The sequence below is a fragment of the Yarrowia lipolytica genome, chromosome 1C, assembly GCF_001761485.1.
Source record: "Yarrowia lipolytica chromosome 1C, complete sequence".
In the NCBI taxonomy this organism is placed as follows: Eukaryota; Fungi; Ascomycota; class Dipodascomycetes; order Dipodascales; genus Yarrowia; species Yarrowia lipolytica.
In genome coordinates this window covers 236,979-250,220 of record NC_090772.1, presented here as the reverse complement: position 1 = coordinate 250,220, position 13,242 = coordinate 236,979, and the positions used below count along the sequence as shown (strand labels likewise).

The following is a 13,242-nucleotide window of genomic DNA, read 5'->3' as shown; positions in this document are numbered from 1 at the left end:
GCGCTCATAATTTTATATATCGAGCACAGTATTTTATATATCGAGTCAGTATGAGAGTCTATTTAGACCAGAATAATACCTCATTCTTATCAAATGGAACACTCATTGATTACTTGTGGGTTTCCCTTTTCTTTTCTTTTTTTATTCTATCGTTTTTTATAATAACATTCATACATTAAACAACACTATAGAATATGAGAAGAATACAGTACATACTATACCAGATGTCGCACTTTAGGATGACTTGCCTGATGATATGTTGCTGTGACGACTTCACCCGGTTGATGAAAGCGATTCTAAGGGGTTAGTGGATGGGGGGGGGCAACTGGGGGGTGGGGAAGGGTAACATGGGCATTTTGTTGGGTTTTTCAGTGTTGTTTTTCGTCATGGTGTTTTAGTGGTTTTCCAGGTGTCGGGCCGTGGCGGTGTTATTGTATTATAAATCATTTTTTATATTTTTTTGTGTTTTTGTGGTTTTCAATCTGTTTTTGTTGAGTCCGTCCAATATTCCGCCAATGTTACCCCTCCATCAGCATTAGCTAGGTTCGGTGTCCAATGCACCATAGTAGTCTCCCGGCCCTGCGGAGTCTAGCCAGTCCTGGATCCTCCTGAAACTGTCCATATATGATGGTTGAGATGTGTTGTGTGTGTCTGAAGGTTGGATTCATCAGTCATATCCAGAGGTTTTTTGCGGAGAGCCCGTTCCATCTCCAATATGGCATAAACAGGTATGGTGTGTGTGGTCTCGGCTCAGGCTGAGTGGTTTCCGCTCGCTCCACGTCGTTGGGGTTGGTGTAGAAGTAGCACATTGTTTGCAGGTAGTAGGGTGTCTCCAAGAAGTCCCAGACGGTGAATGTGATGAGGCATTGCACGAACAAGTGCTTAGTCATTGTGGTCTCTGGTGTTGCCAGTCCGTTGTTGATGAGTTCGAGTGGTGTCTGGCATGCTCCACATCCGTCCGCTTCATATTTGAAAGCATCACGATCCTGTATAATTCCGCATTCTAGGGTTCTCTACTAGTTCAGAGCCGTCCATGGTGAAGTAAGTCTAGTCGATAGGACCCCTTTACAAGTAACAGACTCTGTCTGTCATGATTGTTGGATAGAGATTTTGTTGCGCTAACGATTGTTGAATGGAACCAATACAAAAAGAAGACGTGCTTCATTCCACTCCTCTTCAACTCAACCGACTCCGCTTCAACTCAACATGGACATGTTCTGGGCTAGTTAGCCACTGCGCTGCTAGCCACTGACCACCACTGTGCTAACTAGTCCATATTGAAGTTTGAAATATCAAGTACAGCACAGTAGTATGGCCAAGATCAACTATCTTTTACTCCTGTTTGACTCCTGGGCTCTAGCCTATCCACCATTCTAGTATATAAACTGATGTAGATTCCAGGAGTGCTCTTACCAAACCAACAATGAGGACCTCTTTCCTACTCTTCGCTTTCCTGGCTACTACTACTGTTGCGGACAACAATCCGGCCGCAGCTGCTACAGACATCACCATTGGAGATGTTATAGACCTCAGCAAGCTGCTTGAAGCCACCCAGGATGCTCTGTCCGACTCCGACATTGCCGACCACGTTGATGAGGTAGTCGGAGTTAAGGACGCGGTTGACAATCTTTTTTCATCCGTTTCCTCGATTCAGAACCAAATCCCCGATGTGATTGCCGAAATCAACCCCTGTGCTCATCTGACTTTCAGTCCTGACGGCTGGCCGAATGGTCAGATCGAGTTGGGCTCTGAGGATCAACTCGAACCCAACAAGGACTGCAATGGAACGGCTACTCTCCGTCTGGATCGCCGAGATGCAGCAGTCGACCACCTTATGGACGATGTTGGGTTTGTTCTGGAGATGTACGGGCCCCTCACGAGTCTCGTTTTGGACCAAGCGACCCCGTCTCCGGAGCTCTTGAGAGGTGCGACTAGAATTGAAGACATTTCGCATCAACTGGACGCTTGGTTTAACCAGGTAAATGCCACAATCAAGGCCACAGCCGAGCTGAAGCCAGAGCCATCGTTTACGACTTTAGTCACCCACGTCTCCTCCCTTCCTGATTCAGTCAATCCCGATGTTGGCCTGGACAATGGCAAAGACAACGGAGAGGGTAACCAGGGCGGTTTCAACGGAAAGAACGATGGCATCGGAGGCGGCATGGGAAACGGAAACGGCAACGGAAACCAAAACGTTGGAGGCTACAATGGTAACAACAACGGCCAGGGTGGAGGCACCCACAACGGTAATGGCAATGGCAATGGAAACCATGGCGGATACAATGGTAACAACAACGGCAATGGAGGTGGTACACACAATGGCCAAAACAATGGTAATGGCAATGGAGGAAGTGGTGGTAAAGGAGGAGTAGGAGGTGTTTCCCATGTGTCCCATGTACCACATAAGTCCTATGTACCACATGTGCCCTCACATGTGCCCTATGTACCTCAACCTCACAGCAGAGTTTCCTATACTCCTCCTTGGTTGCAACATGGTCATGGATACTAGCGTTGATTCGCCGGATTTTCCCGATTCTGCGGGTTTATCTCTTTATAACTCTCAATCTGTTTTTGTTATGTCGTATTTGGGCCATCCATTGATATATGATTCTCTCATGACCGAGAGCAACGTACCAATACTGTACTTGTAGGCCGAGGCAATGAGCGCCATTTCATTTGAAAGCAGAAGCTGTGTTGATCATGATGTGGTCTTATTTTTGACAACTTTCGTGTCTATATCCCAAATTATCGGGACCTAATCTCGTAGAGTCGATTGTTCTTGTCTCTTTTTGGAGAGACTAAACAGACGGTAGATACAGGGTCAACTGTGTGAGACATGTTGGGCTTGAGTCCGAAAAATGAAGATCCAAACTGTTGATTCTTGTACAAGTACTTGAACAAAAGTCACATTCGCCTACCTGGACCCCAACTTCATTACTGATCGATTATATTGTTTTTTGGCTCAATCCCGAAACCGATTAACGACACTTTTCCGGATGTTGACACGTTCCAAGCACGTTTGGTCGAATTGCAACTACTTGTAGATCGAACGCTTGTGGTGTAGGGCTGGGTGAATCAGCCAGCAACAGGACACTTTACAACTCAGCTTGATCCCCAGGCTTTCAGCTGTCTCAATGCTCAGACAAGAGCACGAAAAGCTGTGTCCTAGTGACAACTACCAACAGCTCCACAAGCATTTTTTTGTTTCAGAAGCAGAGCAAGGATCTGGCAATTAAGATGGTCATACAGAGAAGGACAAGTATGATGGAGGCTGTGTGGAATTGGTCCAGCTCGAAATATTTCCAGAGCTTTACTGGTCTCGGAAAGCTAGGACTATGGCGGTAGGAATAAATGTAGAACAAGATCAGGTTGTTTGGAAGCTGTTGAAGGAACAAAACCCGTTGGTGAAGGGTGTTAAGGGAGAGGATGGTATTATTTTACCGTTCGTTCGTTCGCTACTGCCTCGATAATCGGAAAAAACACAACGTTCATCTATCCGGCCTAGCTTTGGGAGATTTAAAGGCATTAGATCCTTCTGAGTGTGTGGTATGCTTTGGGTAAAGAAGCCAACAAGTGTCCAGATTGACGAGAAGAGCAAGCGGTCCGGGCAAAAAACCCTCTTCTCTCGCTCTGGATATAGCACAGATGATCTTGTCTCGCGTTCTGACACGGAGTCTACCGAGTGAGTGAAGAGCATTTCAGAGAAACCCCATCCACAATCTTGTCCACTGAGATGTACTGTAAGATAAAGTCAGTGCTTGCTAGCAAGTTTTGTTTCGTGGTCGCGCATGTCAAGTATGTACATACTGTACAGTACGTACTTCAGCAGTGTGACATAAATAATAATTAATATATATAATCTTTTCTGTAAAATCGTTGTTATGTGGGGGAGATTGGGGAATTTTGGTCGTTTTGGAGGGGGTTTGAAAAGCCGAAGGAAGTACTTGTGATAAAATAAAATGGTATTTTGAAGTTTCAAGAGCAATAATTTTCTTTTTTCTGACATTTCGTCCTGTTTTCACCCCTTCATCAAGTGTCTGAAATTGTAGTCCCCCACATAGATTGAGTTTGTCACACTGCCACTTACAGTTGCATCGCGAAACTAATTAGCAGACGCGTCTGGATTTGAAGATGTGCGATGAGATGCAATAAACTGAACGAAACGGTGCCGACGGATGTCGAGATTGAGCGGAAACATTGAATTGAACGGGAAAATGTTTCTGGAGAGAAAAAAAAAGCCCAACTGAGAAATCAGACTAGAACTAGAAGCTATCGTTGTGAGGGCCAAGGTGGTTAGAGTGGAGCGAATGAAAACAACTTCAGCTGGTTTTGTCAGTCAATCAAAGGATCTACAGGATATGGTTGGTATCTCAGAGGGAAAACAAACATACGAGAGATTACTGAGCATGTGCGAAATCTATAGTATTGACAGACCAGGATTCGATCTGGGGTGCAATTCAGAGATAAGAGGTCCGGCCAAACGAAGCGTTAGTGACAATCAGTTGAACTGGAGAGGTCACGCGTGTGTTCTGTCTACTCTTGCAACGGTGGTGGGTATATAATCGCTGAACAACAATCTCCCATGGCAATTTAGAAACGTCTGTGGAGATGAACCTGACGGGTTTCTCCGGGTACACTGTCTTCCAGCGCTCTGCTGAAGAACAAACTGAGAAGGGCAGTTCTTGGATGAACCCGTAGCCGAATTGTATATCTGGACTGACAGGTATTGGTCAACTGAAAATACTGTGTACCGTAGTGGTTCTCTCCGAATAGTCGGTCTGAGACGCTGGGGCTGAGAGCTGGAGAATGCGGTTTCAGGAGTACATGTTTTACAATCGGAATTGATCCATGGCTTTCAACAATTGTGATAGGATGTCTCTCAGCAAAACAATGTTCAACTCCAAGACATTACAAAAGCAGTTTCTGGTCAGAGAGCATATCGAATACGATGATGGAGCTAGCACCTGGACCATATGTGACAACGAGGACCGGCATTGAACACGAATTTGGCACTACCTTGGAGTTGTATGGAACTATGTCCAGGCCTAAATGTGCTAGCTGTGAACACTAGATCAACAGCTCTCAGCAACCACTAGTTAGTCCTCAGCTCTCACAGATCACGACCGTTTCCCACGATGACTGTACAGCCCAAGTCGCTCCCCCCTAGCTCTACAAGTAAACACCATTAAATACAAATACATTATCATCTACTTTATCTTACCCTCAGCGAAGTGATGCCGGCCTCTGATGTAGGACTTGAGCAAAGGCTGAGCTCCCAACGTAGATCAAAGCTCAAGCCCACAGAGCCATGGCTGTCACGAAAACGGAGCTCAGTCAACAGTACTTTTCTGTAGTAAGGGTCCCAAGTGACTCAGGTGTGCTGTGAACAGCTCAATTCCTGCTGACAACCTTTGGGCGAGGTCTAATACTCATACTGGACCTCGCTCGTCATCTATCTCTGCGGATTCGAGCTCTGCGCCTTCAATCCCTGTCCAATGCCTGGCATGATTCCCGTGTCCACCACAATACTCTGCATGACGGGAGCCATGTCATTTCCCGGCTCAGAGTCGTACTCCGAGTCCATGCTTTTCTTGGGCACGTTAAACAAGCCCGAATGGGGTCTTCCATCGACCGACTTTCTATGGAAGATACCAGAAAGTCGTTCGGACATGCCTAGATGGTGATGGGGGTGGTTCTCTGCCGTTTCTGCGGGTCTGGGGGATCCGTCGGCGTCTGCAATCGAAATTCTGGGAGCAGGTCCGCCCGGAACATGGGTCTGGACGCCTGTCGATCGGCCTCTTGGTTGATCCACCAGCTCTTCGTCGTCATCCTCCTCCAAAATAGGGTGTCCACTGAATCCCTCTCCTGCAGCAATGTTGTTGGAGCCACACAGTGAGTGGGCCGCTACTGAGGGCGATCGGGTGGCCACCAGGTCCGTGTCGCTGATCACGAACGGGTTGTGTTTCGGCTCCTGGGTCTCCGTGGCCGGCGTGGCTACAATTGGGCCCTTTTTAGACGACTTTTCCATAGAGCAACAGTTTCCCATGGTGAAATTATGTGAGGCGAGATGTTTTCAGCGGTTTTCGCGGTTTTTGACGGGCTTTTTGACCGGCTTTTGGTGATGCAGTCTGTGGACGGTGATGCAGGCGTGGACGTATGACAGATGCGATGAGAGAGCAGTACAGATCAAGTGCGGGCTCGGATGCGGTATTCGGGGCAAAAACAAGCGGTGGAACAAGTGTCTCGAGTCAATAGCGTGGGCTGGAAGTCGCACCTGAGATCAGAAAGGGTCTGGAGATTGAGTCTCAAAGGAGGGGGCTGGCACACGGGTAAAGTGCAGCAAAAGAAACCTTGTTTGAAAGGTTGCGGTATTTTGATCAAAAATGGAGGTGAGGTGATTGAGGTGATTGAGGTAGAAAAGTGGTGATTTCGGGCTGATATCTAGTTGGAGGTACCACTCCCCTCTCTCTCTCTCTCTCCCTCTCCCTCTGCGCCCCCAGTTTTAGCACCGGCAAACCCACTAGTGCTGTCCTCTAGTACTTGTAAGTCCCAGGCATCGTCTGTATAGTGTCTACTTGTACTGTAGTTACCACAGCTTAAACCTGTGAAGAAAAACGCTCTAAAACTTCAGTGTGCACAAAGTTGATCGTCCGAGCCCGTTGCAAAATCGAATCTGAATTTCCTCCAGTCCAGGGGTCTATCCATCGGTCTATCTTCGCAAAAGGTATCTCGTCAATCATGTACCCCATCGCTTGGCATGCAGATGACATGTGTAGCTCATTTGTGACGCTAGCGGCCGCGAAGGCGAAGTATTATGGTACTGACAGAATCCCCCGCGCCCAGGGAACTTTTCTATCCAGTCAGAATTGCAACATGTTGTCTACATCGCCCACAATCCACACTGACACTTGTCGGACTTGTCGGAGTTAAAAAAAATCAAACTCAGCAACGTAATTGGTCCCCAAAGTTAAGCCTGAAACGATGCCTCAGATCCAGTGGAAAAAGGTCTCAGGGGATGGTGGTCTCATAATCATGTGACTCCACGTGAGCCGCTTGGTTAGCTTGGTCTGCGAAACGCTCCACCCGACGAAGGCAAGCAATAAATCGTTTATGCAGTTTTCAGTGGTTGCTTTCGAACAGAAGGAGCGTGCAGATGAGACACGCATGTACAAGTTGAGGCGGGCATAGTGGAGTGGTTTTGGCTGAGTGGTTTATCTAAAGTAGTTACGAGTCGGGTTGCTTTCAATTGTACAAGTTGTTGAGGTGTTTTGCAGTTGGTGGTTAGACATGATGGTATAGTGGGTGCTGATTCTAGTAAGAGTACCGTACAGTAAGTACATGCCGTACGCTTAGTAATACTGTACATACTCGTACACAGTTTTATTCTGACTAAAAGCGCTATTGTACCAACACAGCGATGATACATGTACTTGTAGACTTGGAACTATTAACTCCCCGATCTGTGTCTCAGCAGTACAAGTAGGTCAAACTCTCCTTGACCCTTCGAGACATGATCTCCTCGGCTGTGCACTGAGGTTACTGTAGACTGCAGACCAGCTAATTCGCCACGTTTGGTCATAACATGCCTAACATCGACGTTATTTGTTTGGTAGGCTCTTTGCTCGTCTACACACTTCCACCAGAGTCAAGTCACTGTCAGAAGCTTTCTAGGTCTTACCAGTCACGCGTGGAACCACTTCAGGAAGCTGCTAGAGTGGTTCTAGTTTTATCAGCCCCGTCATGTCGTCGAAAACAACTCCAGAAACTCAGGAGATGAGTTGGTTCTGGAGTCCTGCTTGAGGACTTGGCCTAGTTGCTCCAAACTGTCAGACCCGATACACTGTCACTAAGTGGTAAAACCAGATAGGCGGGAATTGCAACTTGATTCACCAGGTTGAAAGGTGGCAACTGTGGGTGGGGCCCTGGAGCGTATCTGACTTATCTGACTGGCATCATGTTTGCTTTCACGAGCTCTTCACACAATGGCAAGAGACTTCCCAAATTCCCTTGGACTGTGGAACGGCAATTGGCAAGTTCCCTTTGGTGTAGGGGTCTAGCTACACAGGTACGCCATTATCATTGAGAATGTCTATGACGTTCCTCGCTTTACTACGATATGTTCTTGTAGACTTATATAAGCACCACGGGGGAAGTCGGGTAGCCATCTCGCCTTACTATTGTCAACGAGTCAAGAATCATGAACATGTCCAGAAGAAACAATATCAGCCATGCGACCTCTACGTCAACTGTCATGTGACCTAAATAACTCACGTGACTTCGATCCAATATCCTACTCCAATACCCCGTGATATACCTTCAGCGTAGTATGTGTGTGCTCCTCCTAGTATATATATCGTCATTCGTCCTACGCTGGACACTGTTGTATCATAGTTAATTCATCTATAGGAAAGCTTTTCCAAGCTATTAATGCACGGCTCTTGACGAGTTCCGAGTGCTGGAGTTTTTGATTGGTGTACACGGTTGACTGTAGCAGATGTTATCAACACATGCCAACTGATCAATTTGTAGCGGTCAATTGACTCCTACAGCAGAAATTCGTTCGCTGTTCGCTGTTAGCTGTCGCTATTTGCAGTCGCGGTTCACTCATCTCGCTCTTGTCTAAGGGAGACTCTCGCTGGTCTCGTCAAAAACCAAACAAACACCCTCGTCACCCGCAGTAACCAGCTTACCCTGGCTAGTAACAGCCATATCCAAGACACCCATGTTATGTCCTCGTCCAACCCACATCTCGTCACCGTTTCGAGCGTCGAATCGTCGAATAACTCCGTCCATAGCACCAGCCACCAGCACGGGAGTATCCTCGATAAACTGCAGCCAGGTGACGGCGTCTCCCATGACGAGGATCTTTCGCAGACGCCAGGTGTTTGTGTCGTAGAGCATAATCTGACCAGAAGTGGTTCCAGCGGCCAGCAGTTTCATGCTCTTGCACCAGGACAGAGCCTCCACAGACCGCTCTCCGTCCTCCATCTTGGTAGAGCAAGTGTTGATGGTCTCAATGAGCTGACCTCCGTCAATCTTGAACAATACGAGTTTGCCGTCGGCAGCTCCAGCGGCCAAAGTCTTCTTGGTAGGGTCCTCGGCCATGGACACCCAGACGTCGGGGCCCTTGAACAGAGTGGCAGAAAGAGTGTAGTTGGCCACGGAGTTGTAGACATTCCAGTTGACGATGGATCCGTCGTCTGAGCCGGTAACAAGAGTCAGAGAGTCCTTGTCGTCGGCCAGAACCCAGGTGCCAACAGTGCAGCAGCCAGAGTGACCGTTCAGCACAGTCATGGACACGAAGCCAGTGTCCTCAATGGAGTAGACCCAAACGGAGCCGTCGGTGGCTCCAAAGGCCACAATGTTCTGCTCGGGATGCACCTTGGTCCACACGACTTCCTCAACCTCCTGGATCGAGTCAATTTCGGTCCATTTTTGGAACTTGTTAGTGCCGTGGAACAACTTGACACATCCAGCCATATCTGAAGTCACCAGAAAAGTACCGTCGGCAGTGAAGCCTCCATCGGTCACACTCTCCTTGTGACCGTCCAGTTTGGTCACCAGCTTTGGTTCGTTGGAATTGCTGGTCCACATGTATCCACAGTTGTCGCCACCTCCAGACACAACCAGAGGCACCGAGGGGTGTGCAATCACTCGGAACACAGAGTCCTCATGTTTGTCGAACCAGGCCACGGCATTGTTTCGCATATCAACCTCGATTCGCTCCTCGCCCTCGCCCTGCTCTCCGTCGTCCTCCATGCCCTCGTCGAGACCCTCCATATCGTCATCGTCCTCTTCGGGCTCAGGCTCGTTGGAATCGGGAACAACATCGGCGATTTCAGATTCGTCAATGTAGATGTCGTTCTGGTTATCCTGGTCGTGCGATGCCTGCGCGTCGATCTGGTCTCCTAGATGGTTGTTTACACTCATTGTCTTTCTTAGTATCAGTGTAGTTGGTTGTACGTCAAGTTGTGCGCTCCTCTAATATTTTTGTATGATACCCTTTGGTCACACTTGCAGATATTTTTTTAGACTTTTATGCATGGGTTAGGGCTGGATATGTAGCAATTCATAGTGGCAATGGACATAGATGTGGGTTCATAAAAACATGTTGGAAGCATTTTTCTGCCTTATTAAAGTGGTTTTATGTGTTCCCAAACTCACTCAAATAGCTCCAATTCCATTTTCATGACTTTTCGCCGAAAAAAATGAGCTATTTTTACCGATTACAATTATCTATTATTTATCAACTATAACTAACAAATTAGCGACAATTCTGTTGGAACATACACTTAGCTTGAAGAACTATCTGGATCATCATAAAACCCGACCAGGGAAAGAGACAATTAGAGGGTCTCATTTAGGTACTATTGACACACCCTATCACATTATGTCCATGTCATAACCAGTTGGTCTCATTTGTCACTCATAACCTGAAAAGTTCCATACCTCTTAGTATGTACAAGTAACTACAAGTACAGGACATACTGTAGTGTAGCACCATCACGGATATCACAAGCACCAATCCAATACTCCACGTGACCCCACTGTTCTAGCTGACTAATCCAATACAATCCCCGAGTCACATGACTGATCTCCAACAGATGCTGCATCTCTCATCAAACCCCGATCGGTGAACCTTGGAGCTGCAGCATTGATCGGAAGAGAAGGAGATGTAGACAGCCACGGGGCGGGTCACGTGACGTGACGAGGAGAGACATATTAGTTAATAAATTCGTCTCGTAGCCAGCATGTCACGTGCGTCCCCGCTCAGGCTAGCCACTTGCAACATCTCCACTGGATTCACCGCCGCATGTGAAGATCTCAGGCTCCACCCCTTACCCAGTTCGAAGGCTATTTCAAAAGTTGCTTCAGAACGGCTTTTACAAACGAGTAGAATAATGGATATATTGGTAAAATAAGACTGGTACGAGAATCACACGGCTTGCTTGATCAAGTTGATACCCATAAATCCACTCTAACTCCTCCCCTTCGCAAACTATCCCTGACCTTTTACGTCCCCACTGCACCCTAACCCTGGAGACTAACAGGTTAAAACAACCTTGATCCCACCACCACTTATCACCACTACCAAACATCACAATGACCAAGTTTCCTGCCTTGAAAAACGATCTGATTCTGCGAGCTGCCCGCGGCGAAAAAGTTGAGCGGCCTCCCGTGTGGATGATGCGTCAGGCTGGTCGATATCTCCCCGAGTACCATGTTGTCAAAGGTAAGCGAGATTTTTTCGAGACCTGTCGAGACCCCAAGATCGCCGCTGAGATTACAATTCAGCCCATTGAGCACTTCCCCGGGCTCATTGACGTGGCCATCATCTTCAACGACATCCTGGTGATCCCCCAGGCTCTCGGAATGACGGTCGAAATGGTGGACAAGGTGGGCCCCCACTTCCCCGAGCCTCTCCGAACTCCTGAGGACATCAAAAGACTGAAGAAGAGCAGTGAGGTGGTCATTAAGGACTGCCTCGGATGGTCACTGGACGCCATCACTCTGACACGTCATCAGCTCGACGGACGAGTCCCCCTGTTTGGCTTTGTGGGTGCTCCCTTCACTCTGCTGGCTTACATGCTGGAGGGCGGATCGTCCCGAATGCACAAGTGGACCAAGGAGTGGCTGTACAAGTACCCCGAGGAATGCCACGAGGTCCTGCAGCGAATCACCGATGTCGCTGTGGACTACCTGGCTCATCAGGTGATTGCAGGCGCCCAGCTTCTACAGGTGTTTGAGAGCACCGGTGGTGAGCTTACCCCCGCCGAGTTCAAGCTCTACTCGCTTCCTTACGTCAAGCAGATCCGAGACAAGGTGCCTGCCCGTGTCAAGGAGCTTGCTGGAGATGAGTACGACCGCAAGGAACACGATGTTCCTATGGTCTTCTTCCCTCGAAACTCGTGGTACGCTCTGGACGCATGCTGTGATCTAGGCTACGACGTAATCTCGCTGGACTCGTCCTGGGACCCCGCCGAGGCCGTTAAGGTCGTGGGAGACCGACGAGTCACTCTGCAGGGTAACCTGGACCCCGGCGTCATCTACGGATCCCGAGAAATGATCACCAAGAAGGTCGAGGAGATGATTGCCGGCTTTGGAGGTGGAAAGCAGAATTACATTATCAACTTTGGTCACGGTACTCAGCCTATGATGGACCCCGAGCAGGTTGGGTGGTTTTTGGAGGAATGCCACCGGGTTGGTAAGCAGTAATCGAGCCGTCACGAGCGTGGCAAACGGCTGCGGTGGGCTGTGGGCCTACAAATGGCTTAACAACGTTGTGAGCCAGTAATTGGCTACAACTCTTTTTGTATATACTTGATGATAATGAGTGATGTTTCGAATTCTTGTGCAAGCGTACTGGTGCACTTGTGACTGTCCTGGGATGTCGGGATTCGTTTTAGTGCACTCTTTGAGCCGTCCAACGTTGAGTTTTAGCGAACAATGTGTCGTTCTGACTTGAGCGGTTCTTCTACTGTCGTTGTTATCACTCGTCCTGCTTTCTTGCCTCGAAATATGATGTTAGTTGGGTTTTGTTGATATATTGGATTTAGTTGAACCTTTTGTTGATTTCCACCTTAATTTCAACGATCTGCTTTTTTTCTACACAACTCTCCCGACACTGACGCTACAGTGGAAAAAAATGGCATCATGAGATTCAGCTCACCGAGGCCATCAGTTTGAGCCTACAAATTGGTGTTTTTGAAGCCTCCGTTTCGGAGCAGACCACCGTTTCGGAGCAGACCACATCTTTGAGTAGTCTGTGGTGAGGAGGGTACTGGTTTGCACCCGTGATCACGGGACCATTGATATGCAGATCATCGGTCTTTTTGTCTCTTTGTATCACTCCTGAATGGCTTCTCCATACAGATTGGTTTCCTTATCACTACTGTACATACCGTACAAGGTACTTCAGTAGAACCTAGACATTCTGCGCTCTCTGGTATTTTCGAGCTCTTGGACAAGTAAATCTATATGTTGTATCTTGCAATTGTTGTTTTTATTCTTTCGCGGTCACAATGAGACATTGCATGACAGCGTGACGTTCACTTCCAGGTCAGCTGGAGACGACTCGACAAGTTTCCTTAGAATTACTCCAAGCTTATCCCAGACATTCACAAAGTTTCAAGTATAATTGGGCATTAAAAATGTTTGATTTGCAGTAACTCCCGTCATCCGAGTAGAAAAGGCATATTTATTGCTGCAAATTAGTTGGTAATAAGATGTTTAGCTATCAAT

General features: G+C 47.7%; 7 protein-coding genes across 7 annotated transcripts; 4 read left to right on the top strand and 3 right to left on the bottom strand.

Moving 5' to 3' along the window:
• Positions 1–1,423: 1,423 nt before the first annotated feature.
• Positions 1,424–2,509, top strand: YALI1_C02487g (uncharacterized protein; the record flags this gene model as incomplete). The annotated part of the gene is made up of 1 exon (XM_501340.3): positions 1,424–2,509. One exon carries the CDS (start codon positions 1,424–1,426, stop codon positions 2,507–2,509), a length of 1,086 nt encoding a protein of 361 aa, XP_501340.1.
• A 2,943-nt stretch (positions 2,510–5,452) lies between these two features.
• YALI1_C02441g (uncharacterized protein) lies at positions 5,453–6,046 on the bottom strand (the record flags this gene model as incomplete). Its single annotated transcript, XM_501339.3, has 1 exon — positions 5,453–6,046. One exon carries the CDS (start codon positions 6,044–6,046, stop codon positions 5,453–5,455), a length of 594 nt encoding a protein of 197 aa, XP_501339.2.
• A 1,536-nt stretch (positions 6,047–7,582) lies between these two features.
• On the top strand, positions 7,583–7,850 carry YALI1_C02424g (uncharacterized protein; the record flags this gene model as incomplete). Its single annotated transcript, XM_068282175.1, has 2 exons — positions 7,583–7,687; positions 7,734–7,850. The coding sequence occupies 2 exons, from the start codon at positions 7,583–7,585 to the stop codon at positions 7,848–7,850; spliced, it is 222 nt and encodes a 73-aa protein (XP_068138276.1).
• Positions 7,851–7,982: 132 nt separating this feature from the next.
• Positions 7,983–8,262, top strand: YALI1_C02421g (uncharacterized protein; the record flags this gene model as incomplete). Its single annotated transcript, XM_068282174.1, has 2 exons — positions 7,983–8,014; positions 8,058–8,262. The coding sequence occupies 2 exons, from the start codon at positions 7,983–7,985 to the stop codon at positions 8,260–8,262; spliced, it is 237 nt and encodes a 78-aa protein (XP_068138275.1).
• Positions 8,263–8,619: 357 nt separating this feature from the next.
• Positions 8,620–9,930, bottom strand: YALI1_C02402g (uncharacterized protein; the record flags this gene model as incomplete). The annotated part of the gene is made up of 1 exon (XM_501338.3): positions 8,620–9,930. One exon carries the CDS (start codon positions 9,928–9,930, stop codon positions 8,620–8,622), a length of 1,311 nt encoding a protein of 436 aa, XP_501338.3.
• Positions 9,931–11,103: 1,173 nt separating this feature from the next.
• Positions 11,104–12,216, top strand: YALI1_C02391g (uncharacterized protein; the record flags this gene model as incomplete). The annotated part of the gene is made up of 1 exon (XM_501337.3): positions 11,104–12,216. One exon carries the CDS (start codon positions 11,104–11,106, stop codon positions 12,214–12,216), a length of 1,113 nt encoding a protein of 370 aa, XP_501337.1.
• A 45-nt stretch (positions 12,217–12,261) lies between these two features.
• Positions 12,262–12,753, bottom strand: YALI1_C02374g (uncharacterized protein; the record flags this gene model as incomplete). The annotated part of the gene is made up of 2 exons (XM_068282173.1): positions 12,262–12,511; positions 12,731–12,753. 2 exons carry the CDS (start codon positions 12,751–12,753, stop codon positions 12,262–12,264), a joined length of 273 nt encoding a protein of 90 aa, XP_068138274.1.
• Positions 12,754–13,242: the final 489 nt, after the last annotated feature.